General features: G+C 33.1%; 1 protein-coding gene across 1 annotated transcript in view; it reads left to right on the top strand.

Annotated features, from left to right (window-relative positions):
* Positions 1 to 223: 223 nt before the first annotated feature.
* LOC123695739 (caskin-2) overlaps positions 224 to 17008 on the top strand; it is a 204404-nt gene continuing 187619 nt past the window's right edge. The window contains exon 1 of the mRNA XM_045641660.1: positions 224 to 510. Coding sequence (XP_045497616.1) covers positions 495 to 510 — 16 coding nt within the window. The 5' untranslated portion in view covers positions 224 to 494. The remainder of the gene's footprint in view (positions 511 to 17008) is intronic.

Raw genomic sequence — 17008 nt, 5'->3', positions numbered from 1 at the left:
TTTCAATGAATATGGTCGTTTAAATTAAAACAGTGAGTTTTGAATTTATAGCTTTTTTCTTATATATAAATAAATATAGAAGATACGATATAATATATTGTAATGCGGCATGTAAACAAGAAAATGCATATTGTGAATAACGCCATCTGTAGGCCGGTTATGGTTGTAATAATAGTTTGTTACAAGCGCCGCACTATACAGCGCCGAAGTGTCAGCCGGCGACACGCCTGCAGTCACGCGGCGTTGACGCGCGTCGCAACATGGTTGCGTGGGTGTAGATCGTAGCGTGATAAACTATCCTAGTGTTTTCTTCATATAAACACAATGGAAACGTCGTTTTAACTTATAAACAAATGCGTTGTGTAAGGAAATTCATTTTATGAGGTTTAAACTGAGTGTAAAGTGGTATAAGTGCTGAGTCTATGTGTGTTTTGTTGTTGACGCGACCCACCGAGGACAGGATTTTGGCGGTGCAGTAGAGGTCTAGTACCGGCATGAGAAAAATAAACGGTCTGTATGCACTTACGTGTAGCAGCATGTCCTTTATATTACTTAATTTATAATATTTAAATAAATGAACAAGTTTCAACTTAAAACTTGTTTACTTTTTGATAAGAATTCGTGTGAAAAACTGACCGGGTCGTGGTTTTTAGATAAGAAACTCAAGAATGCTCGTGCAAAGATCGATCGTATGTAGATGTGAATAAAATTTATATTGATTATAATTAAGTGGTTGATATCTCGTTGGTTGCACATATTGCAAACGTGTTTTTGTTGGAACAAACACAATAATATGACTCTACAATCTACAAAGGTAATGCGTTATGCTATGTGAATATAATTCATGCACAATCGTATTAGAAGGTCGAGGTCCAAGGAAAATAAAATCATATTGCATACTCAAGTAATATTGATAGCATGTTGTCTTCCTAATTTATTCAATTGGCATCCTAGTAACATAATTAGGTAACTTAAGATTAAATAACGTGGTGAAAATAAAGTCTTAGTATAATCTAATTTGAATTAACGAACAAAATATATAAAAAATAAGAACTCGAGGAACAAACAGGTTTGAAGTTTTTAGCGTTTAACATGAAACAAATGAAAATTCCTACACAGAACAAAAAACTTAATCGGAACTCACCACTGTCGCGTCATAACGAACTTTCGAACATTTATACACACAATAGCAATGGGCTCCAATAAAAAGTTATTATCTTCGTCTTGAAATAGAGTTTCCTGAGCGAGAAGCGGCCGAAATCATTAACCGTAGCAGATCACATACCTACAAATGGTCTATAAACGAAATCCGACAATGTTCGATGGGACGAGCTGAAATGACTTGTTACGAAACCAACAGCCCGATTCCAGGTCGACGACTGAGGCAAAGTTAATGACAATAGCCTTCCCTGTTACGTTAATAATGTAACACAACAACATAACAAGAATATACGCTAACTGTCATAAAAGCTTTGATAAGGAATTCACAGAGTCCCTTGATATTATCTGCGAAATTATAACTCACGGTCAACATGCATTCACTATGCAAGTACAACGCTCGTACGCGAATAATTATGTGAAGTACTCTTGCAGTAGCTGATGAGATCTTCCCATATTTTTCTTGTGGTAGAACACGTTGGGAGGTCGTCAATGATAAAAACAGTTGAGTTAACCTTAAACGATTACGACATAAGGAAGCTTAGAAACTGTAGAATTATTGGTAACTACCTAGTTTGTTTTGTTTTTAAAATATAATATGATGTGCGAACGAGAAAGCGAAGAGTCAAACGTAAAGTTGAGCTTTCAATGTCTATGTTATAACAATGTAACTGCATCCTAATTACTTAGTGTAGCAACATAATGCGATGCCATTCTTGCGTGTAACAACGTAGAGGCAGGAATTTAACAAGTTGTGGAAATGTTCAGGCTGCAAAGTTCAATGGTCGAGCTTAGTTAATATGCCAGTACGTAGCGGCAGAAAATCAAATAAACAGTCGCTTTCATCTCCGGTTTATCGGCGATGCACTTCGTATCCTTGCACTTTACCGTGTATGTTCTACACAAGTGTTCATTCGCAACCATTATGCAGTTAAAATCGATTTCGCTTTTGATAAAAAATGTCAGCGGATACAAAGTACGCTCGACGTATTAATTAGCTCCTCCAATTTAAATTAAAAAGCAGTATTAAAAATGTAGGTATGAAGTCGTCAATTTTCATAGTTAATTTTTTCCCACGTAAATTCAACTGATTTTAAAATAAAATGCATCAATCATTTAACTTAATTTAGCTTAATGATGCAAATTATTCAATAATATCAATGTAATGTATAAATTTTGATCCAAAAATATGTTCATTGTACAAAGCTGTTCAATTCGAGATACTGAACAATAAAGTCATCCAGTAACTCGTGTTCAAATTGTGTACTAATTCGTTGTTAACTTTATTACATAGAAAGGATAATAAATATATCAGATAATGTCTATTGATTTTGCCAGTGGTTCAGAATACTCCAATATTGACAATGAGCGGTAGTTTAGATGCTCCTACGTGCCCGGGGAATGGATGAGGATACTACGTGACTTCAGTTCATTGCTCTAGTTTTTTTGCCACTTGATCTTTTGAATGAGCTTGTGGTCCTGAGATATTTTTTAGCGGATGGATTTATTAATTCTCTTTACGGTACCATGAATTTTAATGTGCGAATAAGATTCCATGGTAACAAAATAAACTGTTTTGATGTGTTAGTTTAACAAAGTGCTCGAAGATGTTGGAATGAATTTTAAAAGGTTTTTATTTTAGTAGCTTAAAGGAAAATAGACGTTCGTTTTGATTATTTATGTATGTTCTAAATTTACTGTACGGTTATATCAATATATCATAGATATTACATAATTAATCATAAATAGGTTCGTCATTATCAAAACCAGTTTTTGTTGAATCCAATGTACGTACAATGAAAGACTTATTATTTATTAGGAGTCCTTTTTTGTAATTAAATATCGTTACTCCATGGTATCAGTAACACCGAATAGAAAAATACATTTATCGACTTTAACGTAATAACAATGTTCTGAATGAAAATTGTCAGAATTGAGAATTTATTTTTATTTCGATTCAAAACCAAGTTATAACCTAAGAGCCTAAAGAAACATCTTCATTACTTACTTGCCTGGTAAAATATAAGAAAAAATACACATTGACTACTCTAAACTTCTGTACATTATTTCATATTCAGTAAGTTTGTCCGTTACTCAAAATTTACGCTAAATTTTGAAGGTGATGGAATGGTGAGATAATACATACAATGTAGTACTGATTAGAAGTACTGTCCAAGCTCATATTTGGGGTATGATTTGAGTATCTAAGAATGAACACAGTGCGGTCGCTTTGTAATTTAATTAATTCGAGCGATTCGCGAATTTGATAAAGACATTTCTTTGATGTTACGAAGTTCCGTGAGAAATCAATGAGTGTAACAATGCGCGTGAAGGTGCTGACGATGTTCTGAATGCTGATATTCAATGTACATTATCTGTATGTGGCGCCGCGCGTGATTGCCATGTTGATTTAGATAGCGCGTCTGCTACAAATTGTTGCTCTAAATTGCACGTGACAGCAATATATTCCATCCTCCCAATTTGCGTGTAAAGAGTTGTTCCTTGATTTCGGCAAAGAATTATCCAATTGTGTGCTGTTTATTTCTAAGCGTAAAGAAAGGGAGATGCTAAAGATTTTACTTGTAAATAATATCAACTTGTCTCTTCTTCTTGGTCTCGCGTGAATTAGCAGGGTCATATGTATTTGAGTAGTTGTTGTATGATGCTATCCTGACGTTAATTTACTAGATACTTAATCCATAATTTTTTTATAACCTGAAGGAAAAGAAAACAAAACTTGCTCATGAAGCTGTCCTGTTTTACACACAATAGCCTCTACAAAATCGCGTTCCCACACTTGCTACACAGGAATCGATATAGGTAATTGGTTTCTGTTAATCACCCTTATTCGCAGTTGTTTTGGGGCTTAATTAAGATAAAGTCATTTAACTCGCGATCTACATCGCAGGTAAGCAAATCTACAGGGTTATTCGCTCGTTTGCCTCCTGAGGGTGGTGTGATATATTCAGGGCCCATTTAAATATTCCCAGGGGTGATGAGGGGAAGGGATGCGTGCCGGTTAATCAAGTAACGTGATCCATTTATCTGGAGCGCACTTGATATGGCTTGAGCTTGAGAATATTGTGTGCTCGTTTGGGGCTCAGATTGGAAGCGACAAAGGAGATATTTAGCGGTCGCGTCATTTGCTGCTTACGTAAAGCACCGTTATTTGAGAGCTGCAACCAATTTGTAGGTATACAATGTGGCACATCTTGATTAAAATAAATTATTAAGGATTAATATAATATTAACAACGTGACTTATAGGAGTATTAAAACCTGGTTCCACATGAATAGTTTCCGTCACAGTATCTAAACCTTGAATGAGCGCTCGCAGGAAAATAAAAAGTAGATAGGTATTTGTCAAGATCTCTAACTTGTAGTCATTAATTATATGATAAAAAGTTGTCCAGAAGTACCTAACTAGTTTATAAATAAGTTTAAGTGCCTGGTTTGTAAGTTAAGTCCGTATATCCACGTTATAGAGGTTTGCACGGTAAATATGTTATGTCGCTTTATATAAAGCTTATTAAATATAACCATACTTACTGTTAAATTATCCAGATTCTTCTTTCAAATAAAGGATAATAAAATTTGAAAATGTATTATATTTAAGGCTTATCTAGTTATGCTTTTTAAAATTTAGCATAAAATTTTGGTTAAAAACTACAGCTTAGAATTTTATTTTCCAATTAAATAGCTTCTGTGCTTATAACACTCAATTATTACGATCTAAAAAGTCGTCAAATAAATTTTACATGTACATTTAGAAATATTGAATTCTATAACCTAGACTACCTCAGTATATTTAGCAATATAATGCAAATAACGTACTAGGTATTAAAATGAAAACGTTATTTTGTAAATGTTTCCTCATTAATTCAAAACTTCTAACCTCGACCTAGGAACTAGAAGTACATAGTGAACCTTATGGGAGCTAGGTGAATTAAATAAATATGAATTTATCTCGTCCTACTTAAAATCTGTCCTAATTTAATTAAAAAATCATTTAAGCTGAAATATAAATGAATACAGCAGCGTGCATACAAAAAATAATATGAGAAGTTTCATTGCTCGTCATCTTTCTGCATTGCAGTAAAATTATATATTCGAAACTCGAGTATTAATTGAAGAGTGGGGCATATCATTTTTTTTAAATCTAGCCATTATTTGTGATGAATTGAGTTCATTGAATGAACTTTGTATTCTTATAGTTGGCTCCAGGAATTAGATCGATCGCGATGCAGTAAAATAGGAGCCAAATGGTGTAGCTGGTGGCGCATTTTGCGTTTTACTGCATTCGATCTATTTATGTGTTTATGTATGAATATTAAACCAGGAATGTAGAGGAACAGGTGTTGCTTTGTTGTTGGAAACGAGTATGAAATTACTTATTGGAACTATACTAAATTTAATGGGTACTGAAACGATGAAATTATAGAATTTGAATTCGTAAAAAGAAGGAAAGTACTTAATGTTGTACCAATTCGTCTAACGTTGTGGAAAGAGTATTGGATAAAGTGCCCTTTATCATTTTGCTTATATCTGCTAATTATTGACTTTAATTTATTCTTCAATGTTTGGTCAAAAAATTCAACCCATATCGAACAATGGAATCTCTAATAGTCGTTAATCCAAATTCCATTGCTCAATGCCATATAAATTGAGGAATAAAGCACACTTTGCTTTACTACTTATCGCCTAGAATTCTTCGGTGTAACGTAATGCGTCGTGCCACGGTCCAGGAAGTGACGTCATCTGCTCCGGCCTTACACGATTCCTACCTGTCTTTGTGACCTTCACCCAAACAATTTTTGATGACATTAAGAATTATTTGATGTTGCATTCAAACATTTTATAATTCCATTTATTTTACATAATGATGTTATCATGTCGTGGTTGTGTAGTATAGCAAATAAAATGCAGCTCTACATTCTTTTACCCATTATAGACAGCAAAATGGAAGACAAGTATAACTCATTTCTCAAAAGTGGAACTAAATGCAATGACTACATCAGAAATTACTAAAGACTTTGACGTTGATAGAGAAAGTATTCGATATCTCAACTGCATAGTTTCGATATTGCAGCAGGAGGTCATGTTGGACAAATAAATAGGCGTTTGCGTCTTTCCTGGCTGATTAAACTCGGTTCGTGAGTCACGAGGTTGTCCAACTCTTCGGCCATCCCGCTACTGTGTAACAATGCAATGTTTTGTTTGGCCGCCGTTAACAATATGTGTTTGAAAGCCTGGACAGCTTAGCCATTTTAAATTCAGAGATAGGTCTCACAATGATGTGAATAACCATTATTTTCTATACTGCGGTCCATTGAAATGTTTGTTATGCGATTATCTCTTTATGTCATCGTGCCATTGTTAATTGCCTTTACCTTATTATTTAATAGCGTATGTATTTCTGTTGTGTTGCTAACCAAATGTTGGTTTAGAAATATTCGAAGTTAAAATGTCGTATAGTTAGTAGAATAATAGACTTAGATACATTTTCATTGTTAAATAATATAACTTAGCACCTAAGACTTAGCACATTGTTCTAAAGATTCAGATAATCAGTTACTATTATTCATGTCAAACCATTGTATAGTTTGTATTAAATGAATAATATCGCCACCGTTGCTTTCTTTCAAGAAAATATCTGATGACTTTTATTTATTATGATTAATGATTATAGGTAGCGGTAAAGAAAATATTAATGTTTAACCATATTTCCGAGTAATATCAAGTTGGGTTTCATAGAGTACAAGGAGACAATAGGCTGCCCTCTGTTCAAGATCACGACCGAAGACCGACCGCTTTGTACAACCCGTGTAGAACTTTCGGTATTAATAATAACTTGATATACCTACGTTATTACGAACGATATAGTCGGATACAACCTAAATTTTCGAATTTATTTCTAATTCCTATAGACCAAAGTTATCACGGTTTTTACTTAATTACCTACCTTTTTAGTTTTAAGATGTAGAGAGTAAGTACTAACTTCAAAATAACTATATATAATTAAATTCATACATAATTCCGTAGAACCAACAGATTTATTTGAAATCTGTGTTTAAGTTAAGTTTATTGTATTCGCAGGAGCAGATTTGTTTTTTAAAGACTGAAAAGGTACGCCGTCCAAATATCGGTACATTTAGTAACTATGCATAAAATAACACAGGGGCGGATAAAAAGGAAATAATGGGTTACACAAAAATATCAGACAATAGGAACCCGTACAATGATGATAACATAGCATTTGTCTTAATAAAATAAAAACAACAAACGAGAAGTCTGCCCGCCATTACGACGATACGCGCGTTTATGGTGATGAGGTAGCGTGGATATTTTCAGTGTTGCCTTCAATAAAAATGATGCCAATTTTCGGTATGTACCTGCTATGTAAAGTATAATTTTTACGGCAGTGAAAGATAAGACTTTTATTATTATGACTGTAAATCCTCTTTAGAAAATATAATTGTAGACCTATTGGTACCTATTCAATGATTGAAATGAAATGAAAATGAAATGAAATAATGTTTATTTAGCACCACACAATACAAACAGAAAAAATAACAAAAATTAACGAAATAAAAAGAAAAAAACATTAAAAAAGGTAGGTACTTACGGCTGATCAGTGTGGTGCCAAAAAGGGTAGCTACTCAGCATGTGCTACACGTTATGTTGTGATTGATTCCTCTTAAAAATTTAAACATAAAAATATTTTAAAATAGATTTAAAACATATTAAGTTATATCATTTTACTATTACTTAACGTAAGTATTGTTTGCATAACCGAGATCGTTAACTTTACAGAGTAACAATTGTCTATTTAACATGATAACAGTTCGCGTTTTGATCATATTTACGCTATTTTAGATCTTAACAGCTAAGATTTAAGGCCAATAAATGCGTACTGACAATTTATGACAGCAAAATGACCCCAGTGATAGGTACATAGTGTAACTATTCGTGAGTCACGAATTTGAAAGTGACAACGTTTTGTTTGATGATAACGTTTCAAAATGTATGAAAAAATCATCGTCATAGACCATTTGTTACATAGTCGTTTGAACCATTGGCATCGGACTGCAACAAGTTTATTATATACTTAATTTTAAATTCGCATTACATGCATTATACTATAATCGTGGACACAAATGTCGGTAAAGCAAAATGTTTATTTATTTCCACGGTGTAGTTTCATTAAATGATTTATATTTTAATTACATGTAAAGCTTTCTTCGATTTCACCGTGTAATATATGATACCGAATGATCGCATCGACGCATTCTTTAATTAATGCAAGGTGGAAGACTAAAGCAGGGTTTCTGAGAAATATCTTAGTGTCGTGTTCCGATTCGCGAACAGGACCCTCCACATCTTGGTTCTTGCGTATTAAATAACAAAACAATACTTGATTGCTTTTGTACTTATTGTGGGGTTATACACACATGATGTACGGGTACGAAGGCAAAAGCTTTTTATTTTAAGCCTATATTCACGCCGCCGGAACTAAATGATAGGCCCCTAACATCATTTTACCTCGATAATATTTGCAAAATGTAAAGAATCCAATAATACCTACGCAATCTAACTAAATAATTTGCTGAAATGGTGTTTGCTGAAACGACTTATCAAACTTTCTTAATCAGCACTTTTGCGAGTCGCGGAAAATAAGAGTTTTGCGTAAATAATTTCGATCTAAATTCTATGACTTTGTAATCACATTTTGTACTACACTATAAACCTTCTAATGATATCAGGAATAAGGCTCGATGTCCTGTAATGGGCCCAGAGTCCGTAAAGTACTTAATGTTTTCAATTCTCTATAATCGGTTTAGAATTTCCGGAGTTCCGCTTCGGTAATTGGATTGTGAGTTGCCAGCTTTCGGGGTGAATTTTTTACCATCACCGCAATGATTTACTACTAAGGGCCGATTTTTCAATGCCCAGATAAACAGTCTAATAACTACCCCTCGAATAGATTTATTCAATTGCTTATCTAACTCATAACGGCTCGCCTATTTTTCAATCGTGATTTATTTGATGAATAACTATCTGACCAAATATTTCCATATTGGCAGCTCTGCTCTTGGAGTGGCGAAACAAACATATTAAATTAGTCAGGTTAGAGCGGGATAGAGTCAACTTGCAATATGTCAACAACCGTCATTATGACTCACGTCAGGAGTGCATTTTAAGTTTATCTTGTGTTCTATGATTGTTGATTATTGTTTTGATTCGAGTAAAGAGTTTTGATTAAATTTGTGTTAAAATTTATATATTTTACGATGGAAACGACATAAAGGCAGCGTCCGGCAAATTTTCAATGGCATGATCATCAGTAGGTACTATCAAAAACATCAATTTCAATATGATTTTAATTGATAATTATTTTATAGAAAGAGGCTTTATTGTAAAAATTCTACGCTCTATGTTATTACATACGTAAATATCCCAAATTTGACGCGTCAGTTGTCAACTCAAACGTCTAATCGTCGAATAGCACGCTATCTGGCCGTTGGAGCAGCAGATAGATTTATTCCTCAAATAACGTAGTTATTCGATAGATAAGTCCTATTCGTCTATTGAAAAATTGAATATTTTGTTAACTGAAGAATAAAGTCTATCTAGCTGTTTATCTGGGCATTGAAAAATCGGCCCTAAGTTAAATGTTTTCTTTTAATTTAAGGAAGTCTTACCTCTTTTGTTAGACTTATTGTTACACAACAATTCAGAATTTATTAAATTTGTTTCAACTGTTTTCTTTTTCTTATCAGTGAATGCCACACCATAATTAAATGCAATGTCAATATTCGTGTAAGTTTTTTTTGGGTCAACGTAGAATTCAAATTATAAGGTGAGTTACAATTTCATTGAGAAGTAGGAATATTTAAACCAAAAAAATACATTTACAATTTTTTTTTTTGCCAAATTTATATTGGCAGGTCTTTACGAAGTTAATAGACGCGCACCTCCCACGACACAGAACATTATATCTTCGTATATTGAATGAGTGAGCAGATGTTGAAAATCTTTTGCCATCACCTACTCGACGTTTGGCGAGGGTTGTCGTAATGCAAGGGTTGCTTGAAATGTTGCTATAATTGCTCGCATTGGCAGAACATTTTTTGGGTTGTTTATTTATGGTATAGTGGGAGAACAGATAAACATTAGGGGCAAAAATACGCGTATCGGTAGGATCTGCCCATGTCGTACTCAAGCATGTAAGTTTGATTATTTAAAAGTATTCTTCATCATTTTTTTTTTGTATGTACTCATGTTATGGATACAAAATAATGAGAACTTCATCAGCTATGCTTACAAAATTGGGAGCATGATATGTATACTAAATATTCACAATGCAGGTATGTATTCATATATTGTATTCTAATAGGACTACTTTATGTTCTATTTCTATGAAATCCACAAGAAATATCTTATTCCTAAGCTTATTTGAAAAGGTTACATAGAAAACGATCCATTTCATGTTAGTTGGTAGGTGCACGTGGTCTGTTTCTTGATTAATTTTATTTTTGTTTATTTTCTATCTGCTTACATGAGGTTAATGAACTTACTGTGCTTAATGAGTTTTGAGTTTCAATAGTTGAATTTAAATCGCACATTTATGGAAAACAGATGGCTAGATGAGGTTATATTCACACAGTGGCCGGTAAATAGTTCAGGTGGCGTTTGTTTATTGGTAACTTTTGTACTTTATATTTTAATATGATTGAATTTTAAAAATTTGTATGTCATGTATCATAACCTATACAAAAATTCGACAACTCTAAACTTAAGCAGATAAACTTTTACGTTTATGCTACTTGCCTACGTTTATATTAAGAGCCCCGATGACCAAATTATTTTTAACAATATTATATATCGCAAAGTGGTAAATCTTTTAGTCTTATTGATTTTACACATTAGATTCAACATTCGCTTTTTACAGGTTACCTACGTAAAAATAAAATACTTACACACTCTTTTATCATTTCTCAATAAACTTTTTAAACTTCTTCATATTAAGACTACAAGTTTACCTGAATACTTCTATAAAACGCGTAATTTCTCGGTATTGTTTCGCATATCTTTTGGATAATTAATCATTACAGCGAGGACAGCATTCGTTAAGCTGTTCAAACATTGCTGATTAAACCGACGATATTACCGATCTTTGTTTTAAAACTGTCACTGTAATGAATGAGGACTCGCTGATGAAAAACATTTACATATTCCAACTGAAAACTTAAATGCAAACGTGTGACGTGTGCCAATATGTTCCAAGGTATATTGAAGATACATTAATTATTTTATATATCTAAACGTGTGAGCTACGCATATGTATTGAAGAAATATTTGATAGATTATTCATAAATTGTTGCACTTAAAATACAAAGCTCGACATTTGCCCTTAAAATTTTTCTGTTAACTGATAAATATATTTTTATTGCGTTAATTATTAAAGAGAATTGCATGCTTTCTTAATTTAAGTAGATTTTAATGGACAACATAAAAACGGTTAAACCGGTATTACATAAAATACTTTGATTATAAGAAATTTTAGGGCATTCTTTAGAGATAGGTTACCAATATGATACCTAGTAGACTTAGCAGAAATATTTTAGTATAAATTGTATTTATCAAATAAACAAATGATAGTATTCACTAGATTACGTTATTTACATTCAGCACCATGCCCAATTGATACATCGGCTGTAGTTACGGGGAGAGGAGAGTTGAAAGTTTATCGTAATGAAATATCTCGCCCGCAGTTGGCTGTCACTTGCCCGCTCAGGCTGTCGCGAGCGGAAAATATTGTTATCGATTGGCCGAACCGGAAATGTAAAGCCTCTCTGAATGACCGTGTTAGCTCGGTTCGCTAATGTTTGTTGTAGGTATTTTATGTTTTAATTTACATTGAAAAGTAAAAGATTAATAATATTCAATTGTTTCAGTTGAGTTCATTACTCTATACCTAACAACGACGTCATAACTCTATACCTATATTATAAGCTTAAAATGTATCCATTCAAAAGTCTATATTATGAAGTTGAACATTTTATCTTTACCAATAAGGTAAAATATTGTATCGTGTAGATATATTCAAAAAGCTACTTAAAAGGTTGAAGTGGCCGAAGTCTACAAAATTTTTCTTTCATTTATCAACTTTAACATCCACAATATACTTCAGTTCTGAAATATTACGTTGCAAAATCCTACAGTTCATACCTGAGGTAGAGTGCCCGTTGTCAGAAATTGAGAGTCCCAGAGGCACGGTTGAATTATTCAGTATATTTCTGAAGTAACTCAACTTAATTAGGGCCGGTACTTTTGTGAAAGAAGAATTTATGTGGGAGCTCGCTCGTCACGCCCAAGTCATGACCAACCCAGATGAAATAAATGGTAGGTGTAATGTAGGTAAAGGAATGGCAATAATCATCGTCCCTTCTTGACCGGATTGGATGCCGGCGCCATGCTGTCTAGTGTTGAACGCACCCGCTTATCGATTTTTCCCAATCCCCCTAATTTACGATTTCGGGACGAAATTTTACGCTACAGGTGCAATGGATTTGGATTATTTATGATATTGGCTTAATTAAGTTTTAGTTACTTGATTTCGCTATTATGTTAATTAAATGTTAGTCATTGTCAAACACTTGCTATCGTAATTATAATTTTGTTGAATATAAAAAGATATTCTGTGAACAGTCTCTTTTTCAAAATAAAAAGCAAATCAAGTGTGTTATTAAAAAAAATTAACTTATTCAGGGAACTCATTAAGGCCGTGTACGCGGTCCGTGCGCTGTTTGGCTCAAATATGTGATTTTTCAAACCAGATTGCCCATCAACCACTTATCTTACAAACATATGAATTACTAATAATTTTAGGAAATTTTATTGTCTATATAGTTAGTTAAGAGTTTTTTTCAATTAATACAGTATTTGTGAATACCATCAAGATAACTGAGCCGATGATTACTTGATTTCACTTTTAGTGTCAATTTCGAAGCTAAAAATATCTGAAATTGCTGACAGATCTAACACACATTTTTTTTTAACTAACTGCAAAAATCCTTATTAAAATAGTTAGTTAAAAGATTTTTTTATTTTGGACTCCTAACTTACGAAATTAAAATCTGAACAATGTGAATTTTTTTAGAAATTATAGTCGACAAAATGATTATTTTCACCAAGATATTTGACTTAGTTGAATATAATTTATACATATTGCAATAAAAGAACGTCTTACTTATAAGATTAAATTTAAAAAATCAACTAAGGTACCACTATTATTTTTCTACAATTTTTTTTAAAGTACTATAAAACACTGCGCGCGACCCGATTAAAATCAGTCGGCAGCGAGCCTTCCCAGAGAGAGGACATGTTGCTCGGCGCTCTCCTGTGGACCTATGCTGTTCATAGTAAAAGGATAGCGCAAGCCGCGATCTATCGTAATAGATCGCGGACATTCTGACTTGCGTTAAATTGAATAAGCCCTCTTAATAAGATACGCGCTTTGTTAAGAAACGTCACAAATAATATTATTTTCTCATGACAGTTAGGTAGATTCTTTAATTAAAATATACTTTAGTATATGCATTTCGGTGGGTACAAAAATTGCAAATGCTTGTGAATCTCAGCGCAATCAGCGTGAAATTATCTACTATTAATATAAATTTACGAATTACAAGTTGGTAGTTAAAACAGAAACTGAATTCCAAGTTAAGAAGTTCCATTTCCAGTTCCATTTAGTACTTTCATGCTTTTTAAACCTTATCTACAAATCAAAACACTTCTAGTTACTTTCCAACAACAAACTAAACATCTCCAAACACACGGATTTTAAGCTAAGTAGACGCTAAATACGTGTGATCAGTTACTACTCGGACAGTAAGCTGCTAAGTGGAAAGCAAAATAAACTGTACACAGGCGAATTGAGATTGTTTGCTCAAGACCGTTCAAAGAAATGTAACGTACGACTTTGTTTACGCCGTATTATAAATTGTGTTTACTTTATTAAACATATTGGCTTTGTATTTATTGTTCACATCCATGCGATAAATTGTTTGAAGGAATTTAATTTGTTTTGCGTTGTCTGTGAGTTCTGATGTTTATTAATGAAATGTTTCACTAAATAAATGAAACGTATGAATAATTATTGTACTTCGTGAAAATGGATGCTTTCGTTGTTTTGAAAAGGAGTTTGAGTCGTTGAATAATTTAAAGTAAACTCAGTTCAAAAGACACGGAAAATAAGTTGATGTCGCAGGTGTTTCATGAATTTAACCTCATCATCAACACGCGTGTTTTCTGCGAAATTTCGTTGAAACAGGTGTTACGTTTTCATAGAATGCTTCGAATTATTTATTCATAAGGAAATTGCTTTTAAATAAAATTACTTGACTCTGTGCTAATGACATTTTCGTACACGAAACTCGCATAACCAAAGGTGGGAATTCTAAATAAAATATTCAAATTTTTATTTTAGATAAGCTAGGATACAAATGGACGTTATATTATCGAGCGATGTGAGCATGTGAACAAAATATTTTCAAATGACAAAAAAAGAAAAACGTGTCTTTGTTTCTGCTGGTTTAAAAAGCAGACCAATTTATAGCCTAGGATAAAACTGCTCTTTGAAAAAAAGGGTGGAATTGCGTACATACGTCGATAAACAATTGCCAGCTATGTTGGTTTTGGATTAGCATATTTGAGTTTCCCAAGCGCCAACGATGACGTGTCGTTGGCCTTTGTTTCACCAAGCTTGTAAAGTGACGTCGAAAAGAAGGTCAATTAAAAGTAATGTTATTCATAGCTTTTCTCATAAGTGGAAAATGCAATTAAAATTCGCAAATTTGAACATGTTTCGGGTAGCGATGAGTTGTATTAGATAGCTTATATAATAAGAAAAGGGAGGATGGATTTACGCTGAATGGTATTTACGTTTTATTTGACGATTTATGTTACCTACACCTTCTTAAAATGTATGTTGTATAGAATAGAAAACCAATCAACGTATCTTTTAAAATACGCATGAAAATGAGGTTACTGCTTAGGCAATTTTTTATTGGACACGTATGTAAAATAAAAGCATATGTTATAAATGAAAAATCCGGTGCTTTTGACTGTATTAGCTTGAGGCTACTGTTATACCTAACACTTTCTCTTTCTATTTTACAATATTATCTATATCTCTGATGGAATTTCAGGGTCATTTGAGTCGCTTACTCAGATTTAGCATCTGTTGATTTTATCTTAACACTAATGTAATTATTGTTGTTCTTAATGCACCTATTCATGAAATCTACTATTATTAGGAATTTATTGAAGGAAATGCTTGAAAGTCATGGAATACATACTTTCAAACAGGCAATGCAATAAAAACGGACTATGGCCTTCCTACCTCACGGGATTCTTCATAGAATCGCCTTCCAAAAATGGCGATACAACTACGAGCGGCGGACGATGTAGCGGCCAATAGTCCATTTTGTGTCAATCTGCCATGGTTTTTGCACGATGGCAGTTTTACTACATGCTACCCTATCTCCAATAAAATTATGGATATTCAGTTCATTGTATAAATAGCGTGGATTGATCATCCGTCTTTTACAGTATTGCTACCAAGTTGGGACGCTTGATATAGGAATGTTTTTATTTTAATATAGCAGGAAAGTTCTTGCTCTGGCTATTATAGTGCAATTCTGCTGTAAAAGATTGAAGATCCGTTAGTTTAACTTATGTTAATCTTGAAATAGTAATGATTTTTCTGAGAGGCAAAAAAAACGAGTAGAATCAGCGCCTAATAAGAAAATAATGCTCTCAAGACCTTTAAAGGTATTGAGGAAAATTGTGGAATAGCACAATTCGACGGATATCATGATACTAACAATTTAAAAGTAAACTTTGTGACAACCATTTTGCTGTCGCTCTCCTGTGACACATTTAGGTAATGTTATCTTTTTTACTTCCAACTGGATTAAAACTCTACAAAAAGCTCAGTGTAAAATATGTAGCTAAGTTTGTCATGATAATTTACAGTTTTCATAATATTAATTGATAGTTCATGATTATACAAACAAATTAAAGTTAATATTTAAAATGGAATCTAAATATATCTGAACTTACATACATTTACGGTATACACTGCACAAAATAGCTTGTAAATCAGTAGCTATCTATCAGCGGACATCAACTGACCTATTCCAAATAAATACAAATTACAGTCCATCAGATGGATGTTTAATCCCTAACAAGGGAGCGCAGTTCAATTCAACGTTTGTCGAATGTCAATATTCTGTGGCTTGGATCGCTGTCGCCACTTGCTGTGACAGCATGTAAACGGGCACATGTTTTTATTGTTGTCTGGCAACTGTTCTCTCACGGAAATTAATCGAGGTGAATAAATTAGCTCTTGGTTTCAATGTGCAACTTTAGATTGGTAATGACATTGTATAAGCATTGAATAAGCGGCGTGAATTAATTTTTATTTGAGGAGTACAGATAGATGTGTAGATAGCTATTAATATTTTATTTAGTTTGCATGTAATTTGGAATTGCAAAAGGTTCGAATATAAAAATTTATTTTTGGTTACTAAAATAGGTATTATATTATTTTAAAATCAGACATTCAATTATTATTATAGTATCTTCTCTGATTCTTTCCATACAACAGTTACAATCTTGTTATAAATTAAAATGACAATTATAATGAATAAAACTGCACGAAACCATAGTTTCACAATAAAAACATAATACACCAATATCTCAAAAGAGATGAATAATATTATCAGTCTCCGAGCAGACGTCCTAATTAATTAAATTCCTCGGCAAACGCTCGTCTCTTCAAC

This window comes from Colias croceus, chromosome 11 (assembly GCF_905220415.1).
Source record: "Colias croceus chromosome 11, ilColCroc2.1".
NCBI lineage: Eukaryota > Metazoa > Arthropoda > Insecta > Lepidoptera > Pieridae > Colias > Colias croceus.
This window is presented reverse-complemented; position numbering and strand designations above follow the sequence as displayed.